This window comes from Mus caroli, chromosome 7, assembly GCF_900094665.2.
Source record: "Mus caroli chromosome 7, CAROLI_EIJ_v1.1, whole genome shotgun sequence".
NCBI classification, from domain to species: domain Eukaryota; kingdom Metazoa; phylum Chordata; class Mammalia; order Rodentia; family Muridae; genus Mus; species Mus caroli.
In genome coordinates, this window is record NC_034576.1 from 95,877,561 (window position 1) to 95,888,371 (window position 10,811).

The 10,811-nt window shown below is 40.9% G+C and overlaps 1 protein-coding gene across 1 annotated transcript in view; it reads left to right on the forward strand.

Moving 5' to 3' along the window:
- Prcp (prolylcarboxypeptidase) overlaps nucleotides 1-8,096 on the forward strand; it is a 50,149-nt gene extending 42,053 nt beyond the window's left edge. The window contains exons 7-9 of the mRNA XM_021167456.2: nucleotides 1,792-1,956; nucleotides 2,719-2,906; nucleotides 7,064-8,096. Coding sequence (XP_021023115.1) covers nucleotides 1,792-1,956; nucleotides 2,719-2,906; nucleotides 7,064-7,271 — 561 coding nt within the window. The 3' untranslated portion in view covers nucleotides 7,272-8,096. The remainder of the gene's footprint in view (nucleotides 1-1,791; nucleotides 1,957-2,718; nucleotides 2,907-7,063) is intronic.
- The last annotated feature ends 2,715 nt before the right edge of the window (nucleotides 8,097-10,811 follow it).

Genomic DNA, 10,811 nt, shown 5'->3' on the forward strand with positions numbered 1-10,811 from the left:
GCTCTCTTATAGAACCCTAGACTACCAGCCCAGAGATGGTCCCACCCACAAGGGGCCTTTCCCCCTTGATCACTAATTGAGAAAATGCCTTACAGTTGTATCTCATGGAGGCATTTCTTCAACTGAAGCTCCTTTCTCTGTGATAACTCCAGCTGTGTCAAGTTGGCACAAAACTAGCCAGTACACATAGTTATAGAAATAATCTATAAATTTATGTTGAGTCCATCTAATCTATGGTGTAGTTGAACTCTGAGGTTTCTTTGGTACTGTTTAGCTTAGAGAATTTATCTGAAGATAAGAGAGGGAGGGAGGCTGGCAAAGTGGCTCGGTGGTTCGGTGGCTAAGGATGTAGACTGCTACATCACACCACTTAAGATGTAGAAGTACACTTTTGTCAGCAATGACAATAAAACTGAAAATGACAAGACAATTGTAGAATGAGCTGCGACGTTGAAAAGAGAAAGAGAAAGGAAGAAATGTAGGGAAAGTAAAGTTGATTAAAAGAATGGAAGATGAAGGAATGCAGAAAATGTTTCGGTGGGAAGAGAAAAGAGCAGGATAGGCCAAACAAGGGGGAAAGAACAGTAAAAAGTTGCCCAATAACAAGAAAGTTAAAAAATAAAATTAAGTAAGTACAAGAAGAAGAGAACTAAAATTAAAAAAACTAGATTTTTTTTTAATTAAGTAAAAATCAGAATATACTGAAAGTCGAGAGTATGGAAAGAAGGACCACAGGGGCAAAAAAGTAAAGAACCTAAGGAAAAGAAATCGTATTACCCAATAGTGAAATAAAGTAGATGGATACAAGAGAGGAATAGCAAACTATAAAAGTACAGTGAAGCAATAATTGCACTGAGAATGAACAGAAGGAAAAGCACGAAGGTAAAAACAACAGAAAAGGAAGGAGAAGGAAAATTCAAAATCAAAAACTAGGAAAAGAAGATCACACATTGGATGTTATGTGGTGAGATCCTGCTTTTCAAAAGGACAGTAAAGCAGTGTATGGTGGCTCATCTTTGCAATCCCTGTGTCTTGATGGCCAACCAGCCTATCGTACTTGGTGAGTCCCAGGCAAGGAAATGAAATGGATAACACCCAAGAATGACACCCAAGGTTTCTCTGTGCCCTACACATACACACATTGACCCACATGTATGCACAAATATATACAAACAAAATTTCATAAATTTTTCATTCTTATGAAAATATAGACCTTCACTCAGCAAAGATTTAGTTATTAGAGGCTTTGCTGAGCACTGAGGAGATGTTCTGAAACCTGACTTGTGCAGGACAATAGTGCAGGGGCTGAGATAAAAATGGGAACACAGTGTAGTGAAGGGCCGCCAAGGGAGTGCTTTAGTTCTCCCAGGCTGGGAAACACACACAGGTGTAACATCAGAGAAGAGGGGATATTTGAGGTGTTATAATAAGTGAATTGATGAGCCATTTGTGGATTGAATGAGTGGGAAAAGGCATTTGAGGGAAGAGGGAATGGGTGTGGCGTGGTAAGGAGTGATTTACCTGGCCCCTGGAGCTAAGGCAGGGGAAAAGGAAGTAGTATCAGTAGAGAGCGCTTTACATCCCATGCAAAAGACTGACTTATTTCCCTACCCTCCAGAAAAAGTTAAAGGCTTTTCCTTCGAGAGAGGGAATTATTCTTCAGAAATAGAACTTTTAAAATGCATTACAGTGTTTATCAGCATTTTATGATAAGAATTGAGATAACCTTTCCTCTTTGTTACTAAACCAATTTTCTATTCATATCTGACTCTTCCCGTGTTTATCTCTTAGGAGGTGTGCCAATATTTGAAAAATCCTAATGTATCGGATACAGTGCTGCTGCAGAATATTTTCCAAGCTCTGAGTGTATATTATAACTACTCAGGCCAAGCAGCATGCCTGAATATTTCACAAACGACTACGAGCAGTCTGGGCTCCATCGGCTGGAGCTTTCAGGTGAGCATGCAGAATTTCCCCGAGTTCAGTGAGCCCTTTCCTGATAGTCTTGTACTGGAATATGTTGCCTGGCATTTTCTACCTTACCTGCCTCCAAGTCTGCACAGTGTAAGTTGCTACATGGCCCTATCCCTCCCTCCTTCCTTCCTTCCTTCCTTCCTTCCTTCCTTCCTTCCTTCCTTCCTTCCTTCCTTCCTTCCTTCCTTCTTTCCTCCCTCCCTTCCTCCCTCTATTTAATCATCAGCAAATGTATAATGAATGGTTTTCATTGGTCATAATCTCTTATGTTTCAAAGATATAAAAATAAATAGTTTATATGACTATTACCATAAAATATAGCCTGTTGAGGGAGATAGATTAACACTTTAATAGACCTTGACAAGTCCTGGAAAGGAAGCACAGGAAGACTCTCAGGCTTTTCTTGAGGGCTAAATATGGTCAAAGATATGAAAGAAGACTGCAAAAGAAAGGGAGGGAGGAAGGAAGGAAGGAGAAAGAAAACAGTAGAAATGCTGTGACTTCTCAGCTGTGTCTTTCTAGGAGAAACAAGGGGTTAAGTGGTAGGGAAGTTGGAGGTGGGGTGGGGGTAGGGGACTGCTCCATTGCAAGTGCAGTCCCTAGCTGAATGACCTTGACCCCGGCTAAATGATTTTGACCCTGGCTGAATGACCTTGAGCCTAGCTGAATGACCTTTTGTAATTTTAATTTTCTTCTTTTTTTGCTTCATTTTCCCTTTGTTTCCTTTCCTACTTTGCTTCTCAGGCCTGCACAGAAATGGTCATGCCCTTTTGTACTAATGGTATTGATGACATGTTTGAACCCTTTCTGTGGGACTTGGAGAAGTATTCCAATGACTGTTTTAACCAGTGGGGAGTGAAACCACGGCCTCATTGGATGACTACCATGTACGGTGGCAAAAACATCAGTTCACACTCAAACATCATTTTCAGGTGAGTTTGCCGGTTGATGGAGACACTTGCAGAATGGCTGAGAAAACAGAACTAGGAAGGTGGTAGGCACTAAAGTAACATTGAATACATTAGCGATGCTTTTCCACTCTGCTATTGAGTGCCAGGCACAGGGTAGTGCTCAGTAAACACTGATGAGGAGCCGACCTTAGTGGATAATAAACAGCAGTGCTACCATCCTACTTTGATGATTCTTTTCATTGCATGGTGGCTTTCTTGGAGGATTTGTATCTTCTAAAGCCTATAGATTACTTGACCAATGGTGATTCTCCATTATTTATGTAGAGATTTAGATGGGACCCCATGAAGAACTAACATCATTTCTCAGGCAAATAATTGTCGACAGTGATTAAACGAGGCTGGTTGTTGGCGATTTTACCCAGGTATCTGGAGTCTCTCAGGAAAACAGTATTTTATTTCATTTTTGGATTTCCCAATGACTGGCGTAGCTTTCACCTGTCTGAACTGAGGTCTTCAAGTCCAGGTGCATGCTAGGTCTCTCAGCAGCTCCACCCCTGTGCTAAGTCAGCAGAGTTTCAGAAGCCCTTTTCAGTCAGGTGCAGTTTGCTCCTCACGGGGCTGCAGGGACTTTGTTGTTTTGCAAATAATAGAGGGTTTCCTGTCTGAGTTGAGCTTATTAACTGGAATACAATCCATCTTCTGTGTGATATCTATAAACATTTATCGTGTAGAGGGAAATTAAAATTTCTATTTGGCATGAAATAAATACAAACAAGTAAAAAAAACCAAACAAACAAAAACCTTCATCCACATGTGAGCACCTTTATGTCTGCATAGCAGTGAAAAGAACAGTGAACTAGGTCAGCAAATTCAAGTTTTATATCCTTACTACCTGCATATAACATAAATATTATTACATTATTATAACATATTATACAATATTATGTTAATAAACAAAATAATATCATATTATAGTATTGAATACATTATATTATATAATATAACAATTAATATATTTTGATTAATACAATTATCTATAGTAGTGTATTAATTATAGCATAATGGATTTATTATATGATACATGTATGTGATATTATATGTTATACATTATTTTATTATATATTATGTATGTTATATTTTTATATATTATATATTATTTAACAAACAAAAAGGGATAACAAAGACTCCTAGAGATAGATTATATCGTGCTTTATTAACTTTAAATTTTTTGAATGCTAATGAACATAAACCACCAGTTTCTGAGAGACATTGGATTATGGAAAAAAACCTGCTGAACTGAATCAGCCTGGAATGGAGGGAAGGGAATGTGTCATGTTGGGAGAGAGGTTTTGTCTTTGTTTCAACTGGAGAATTAAAAATGGATTCCTTAAAAATTAATAAAAATCAGAATTGACTGATGGAGACTTCCTAAAAACCCTAACCCAATAAATGTTTAGCATTTTCCTGTTCTTAGTTCTAGTTCCGTGATACTCGCAGTTTGAGTCTCACCCTCACTCACATTGTCTATGTGTGTCCTCATAGCTGCTCTCTCATGGCAACCTCCCTTGATGACCTGCTCATTCCAAGTCCTCCTTGACCCTCTGTCTCATGCCACCTCTTCTCTTCCTTCCTTGTGGTCCTCCTCCTACCTCTCTGGGACCCTTGGCTGGGATTGGAAGTTCAGCCTTCCTATCTCCTCTGCCTAGTCATAGGCTGATCAGCTATTTATTGACCAATCAGAAGGTGATGAAGAAGAATGCTTACAAAACACTGAGACAGGTGATGCTTCATAAAAATATCAATACCGAAGTCCAGCCTAAACTCAACCCTTTGCCAGCATAGAAGTCAGCCAGCATAGAAGTCAGCCAGCATAGAAGTCAGCGTTTGAATAAGACAAAGACAACTCTTAGACAGTGTACAAAAGGATTATCCCTTCCAAGACCAATGTGAAGAATGAGTTGTTTACTTTGTAGTTGTTGGTGAGGTTCTCTTGAGCCCTTAAACATTACAGGCTGTTGCCATTACTCTTGGCTATCCTCCAGAACATGATGAGAAGGTACCACAGCATTACTGAGTCATAGAGCATAGCAAAATCAAGCTGTATGGACCTGGAAGCTTCATCCCTACTGGCTAGCTTTTATACTGACAGAAGGTGTTGAGCAAGCTACTAGAGGAAGAAACCAGTCATCAATAGTCATCAATCACATCCAGCTATGACACCTGTGAGCCACAATACTGGTCATACAAGATATGCCCGATGGTGCAATGGGGGCACAAACATTACGGGAGTTACCAGCCACACTCATTGGATTTACGACTAGCTCCACAAGGTGAAACCCATACCCAGCATCATTATTGCCTGAGAACCTATCATAGACATGACATAGACCCTAGGGAAGAATAGATTAATGCACCTCTCAATGCTTATCTAAATATTTTCCTTTTAATAGAAAGACTTCCTGTTCTTATATTGGGAACGATAACACTCATTTTGTTTTGGGGGACAAGGTTTCATGTAGTCCAGGCTGACACTGAACACATTATGTAGCTAAGGAAGACCCTGAATTACTGACCCTCTTTCCTTCACCTCTGCCGCGGTGGGATTGCAGGTGTGTGCAACCATGCCCAGCAACAGCACTTTGAAGAGTGTTTTGAAGAAGCTCTTTGAATCTCTCCACCCTCTTACCTAATCACCACTATCCCGAGCAGCCACCATAAGCCGGAGAGAAAAACACCCACAGTGGTTTTATGTACACATGTATTTTTCAGGGACAACCACAATGTGAAAGTTTTTAAGATTATTTTTAGTACTTCTAGTACTTGGGGGATACATAGTACCTCTGAATCCTGCACAATTCAGAGGTCAGAGAGTATAGGCAAGGGGAGAGAGAGAGAGAGAGAGAGAGAGAGAGAGATATGGGCTAATAGCTTTATTAGGACCATTATATTATCTAAATGAATGTTACATGGGGAGTTTTAAATGTGGCTCTAAAGAAAATATGCGTAAGTTCTAGGCTACAAGTTGACAGGTAGTCACTGTGGCATAGACCCTTCTGGTGTGTGAGTCAGTAGGCCTCAGAGTGTGTGTGACTCTAGCTCTCCCAGAGAGAAGCGGTAACCAGTGAGTAGTTATAATTAGGCAGATGTCTGGATCGGCCACAATGAGGGCCTATAACAGTCAGTTGGGTTTTTGTTGTGGTGGTGGTGGTTAGTCTGGTTTGGTTTACTATAGCTGACCCTCATGACCCTAGTCAGCAAGAGAAGGGACAAGAGGTGCTTTGGAAACAGGAGGCTGGATGGTAAGACACATGAGACAAGAAAGCGAGGCGAATATTGTGAAGGATGGAAGGGTACAAGGTGGTGTTGAGAGCTGGGGAAGAAGAGGGGCCTGAAAATCAACAAAGCCAAATTTTATTGAAAATAATACTCTATATGCTAATTAACAATTTTTAAATAAAAATAATAGAAAGTTAAGTGTGGCCTTGAATTTGTGGTCCTCTTACATCAGTTTTCCAGTACTGAGATTATAGCTGTGCACTCCCATACCTAGTGAGAATCAATTATTAAGCTTGAAAGCAAAAAGATACATGATCCAGTTAAAGACAGACCAGAAGCCAGATATGTGGCTTTACCTGTAGATTCCACCAGGAGGACTGCTCCAGGTTTGAGGCGAACATGGCTACATAGTGAGTTCCAGGCTGCCTCAGGCTACAATGAGACTGTCTCCAAGCAACAAAAAACAAAGTGATAGTCTTAATAGAAAAAAATTCAAATACTATATCCAAGTGGTCTAATATATGAAAAGATGATAAGTATCAGTTGGGGGAGTATGCATATGGAAATCAAGACCACAGTGAAAACTGACATAGCCCAATGGTAAAGGACGCCTCTAATCTCACCATCAAATCCACAATGGAAAAAGACCTAAATCCCATTTGGGAATGGGAGTGTAAGCTAGCAAAGCCACTTTGGAAAACAGTTTGGCACTTCATTAAGAAATTAAGTGGTAGCACACGTCTCAGCAATGCTATTCCTAGGTCTACTCGGGAGAGGAAGATGCACACACACATGAGTGTATAGTGGAAGTGATAATGTTCAAATGAGTAGTGCCCGTGGGATCCACAAGGTGGCAACTATAAAAAAGTACATTCATTTTTCTTGGTTTCCCTCCCTTGCAGCAATGGTGAGTTAGACCCGTGGTCAGGAGGTGGAGTAACCAGAGACATCACAGACACCCTGGTGGCTATCAACATCCCTGACGGGGCCCATCATTTAGATCTTCGAGCCCACAATGCCTTCGATCCTTCCTCTGTGCTGTTATCTCGATTATTGGAAGTTAAACACATGAAGAAATGGATTTTAGATTTCTATAGCAATATCAAATGAACAATTTTTAAAAATTAATTTTTTTGTTTTCTTTTATGTTCCCTCCACCCACATACCCATTCACTTTTATGTAATTCACTTCTATGTAATTACTTTCTCTCATTTGTCATTATATTTGTTGGGCCAAGGCCAAGACACAAGAGAGTGACCGTGGTGGGTACAGACATCCCACCCAGGTGACTGCTCTGGCCTCACTGTCTTTATGTCATCATGGCAGCTCACAGGCCATCAGAACTGGCATGGCTCCTCACTGCCTTTCACCAGAGGGAGAGCCCCTCTCCCATCAGCAGGGAGGTCTCCTTGGTTCTGAGGCTGAAGTCTCTCTGGCCCATTGTAAGTCCCCACTCCTGCCACAAAAGGGAAAGCAGAAGCCGGATTCAAAACGCTGCAGCTGCAGCTGATAGAATGGGGAATGCCAGTCCAGGAAACCGGGCTGCTTCCTGTGAGCTCACTCAGTGAGTGACTCTGAACTGGGCTGCCATAAAGAAGGCAGAGACCTACCTGTGTGTTGCTTCTGTCTCCCTCCAGCTGTTGGGAGGTCAGTGTGCCTGGGCTGGCTGCTTTTGGAAAGTCCTTTCTTTATTTCTTTCCCACTTGGCAGCTCTCCTTAGTTCTGGGACATTTGCCACCGTGGTACTGCCAGGAAGGAATCTGGCCTTGTCCTGCTCTCTTTGGTTCCAAGGTCAATTTTATGGTGGTCTGGCTACAATCTGCCAATTTAGGAAAAGTGCTGTTTTTTGTTGTTGTTGTTGTTTTTTACTTTAAAACTGAACAAATTCTGTTAATAAAAATTCTTTAAAATTTGACAAATCATCTATTGAAAAAGTAGAATGTACTTCTGTTCATTTCGTAAAGAAATTTTTTGTTCTAGTCATTGTTCCAGTATCATTATAGCCTTAAGTGTCTGGATTCCTAGCATCAGGTGTGTGGGGACTTTCCTGTGTGGCTTCTAGAAGACAAGCAGACTAATTCAAACAGGCAGCACATTTGGCATTAATAGATGTCAGAGCCTTCCCATTCCCAAAGGCTTGGAATTTTGAAGCAGTTCTTACAGTGAGATCTTTTTTCTAAGGGATGTTTCCGTGGTACTGCCAGGAAGAAATCTGGCCTTGTCCTGCTCTCTTTGGTTCCAAGGTAGGAAATAAGGTTGAATCCAAACCTCTGAGGGACACAGCCTAACAGGTTCTTCTCAACAGCAGCCCCCAGTTTCTTTATTTCTTAGTCATGTTCTTACCATGGCTTGGAAACATTTCTTGCTTTTGAGAAACTATCCCTAGATCCCTGACAAGGTTTTATTTTATTATTGCTTTCTTGTTTTCTAGATTATAATATATTTACAATTACATTTCTGGTTTTTTCTTTCCTCCCTTTAAATTGTCCCATATACCCCACCTTGCTTTCTTTAAATACATGTTCTCTTTTTAAAATTAATGCATTTATATTAATTTATATAACCTTATTGCATACATATATGTGTATACATATATTTTTCTAAATGCAACCTGCACAATCTATATAACGTTACTTTGGTGAATGTCCTCAGGGTTGTTGGCCCTTCAGTATTGAATAACGACTTGATGTGCGCATCCTTGGTGAGGATTGTCTCTTCAGCTCTCAGCTCTCCATAGTTGCCTCTAGTTCTCTGTGTAGGGTGGAGTTTTGGTGGACTCTCCCAACCACTTTGGTGTTGTCCTTGTTCAGCTCATGTTTAGGCTAGGGAAAGATTTGGTGGAGGACATTTTTACCTTTATTTTAGGATTTTAGGCTTTTTTCCACAACATCTTTTTTTTTTATTTTTCTAATTTACTTTACATCCCAATTGCTGCTCCACCCAGTCACCCCCGCCCCCAACACACAAACACACACAGTCCCTTTCTTTATTCCCCTTCCTCCTCTCTGAGAAGGTAGAAGACCCCTGCTCCCCTCAACCCTTGCAAACCCCCAATCCCCTGCATATCAAGTCTCTTCAGGACTAGGCATCCTCTCCCACTGAGACCAGACCAGGGATCCTAGTTGGTGTAATGTATTCCACAGACAAGCAACAGCTTTAGAGACAGCACTGCTCCAGTTGTTGGGGGATTTACATGAAGACCAAGCTGCACATCTAGGGAACTAAGTCTAGCTCATGTGTATGCTCTTTGGTTGGTGGTTCCATTTCTAAGAGCCCCCAAGGGTCCAGGCTAGTTGACTCCGTTGGTCTTCTTGTGGAGTTCCTATCCCTTTTGGGGCCCTCATTCATTCCCCCAACTTTTCCATAAGAGTCCCTGAGCTCCATCCAATATTTGGATGTGAGTATCTTTCAGACAGCTGCTGGGTGAAGCCTCTCAGAGGACAGTTATGCTCTTGTCTGCAAGCATAACAGAGTATCACTAATAGTGTCAGGGTTTGGTGCTTGCCCGTGGGATGGGTCTCTAGTTGGGGCAGTTATTGGTTGGCCATTCCCTCCTTCTCTACTCGATCCCCCATCTCTGCACTTCTTCCATAAAATCTCTTTACTAATTTGGAAGATTTAAGATACTTTGACATTTCATGTTGAATTAACTATTAGGTGAAGTTGTACTTTTCTGAAGAAGTAAATTGCAAAAATGCAAGTGTAATTTTGACCTGCTTCTGTGCATTATATATATATTAGCTTTAATGGATATTAGCTAACTTAAATGTTCTTCTGTTTAATTTTAACATGAAAGAGAATCAAAATGCAGAATAAGCCCTATTAAATCTTATTAAGTCTTTATTCGTGGGCACGGTGGATCTATCTGCAACCCCTGGTACTCAAAAGGCTCCATCAGGAAGATAAATTTTGCTCAACAATTCAAAACTATTAAGGGCAATCAAGTGAGACCCCACTGTAGAAACAAACATGAAAAAATATTTTAATAACTTTATAATTAATAATGTGATTACCTTAATATACAGGTAATGGGAATCATACAGAATTGGAATAATTTTTTAAAGAAATCTTTTGTTACCTTAACTACCGAGATTCCATTGCAATAAGTAAATTTAGAGAACTTCCTCTGGTGTCTACAGAGCCACGAAATTATAACCTTGGCCTCAGAGCTTGTAAGTAGCAGTTGTATAATTCCAATGTTGAACTGTCTCACTTTTCCTTGGTCCCAAATGCAATTTTCTTGCAGCAGAAAGGCAATTGCCCCTGTTTCTGCCCACTCTTTGCTCTTCGGTCCCAGTCTCACCCCCCACCCCTATTCCTTACCCTTGTCTCAGCCTCTGGATTGCCCTGTTTCCCCCAACTCCTTACTCTCTGTCTCAGTCTCTGGATTGCCCCTGTCTCCACCCACAACCTTCCCCTTCCATCCCAGCCTCTGGGTTTGTCCTGTCTGCCCACTCCTTCCCTTTACATCTCAGTCTCTGGATTGCCTTCTGCTTTCGTTGGCCTTCACACTGAGGGAGTTCTCAGTCTTCCCACCTCTGGTCACAGAGCAACTGGCTACGTTTCTACCTTGATCTCTCTCCTTCCTCTTTTCTTTTCTTTTTTTTTTTTTAAGGAAGAAAGGGTTTATTGGGTCTCACATTTCAAAG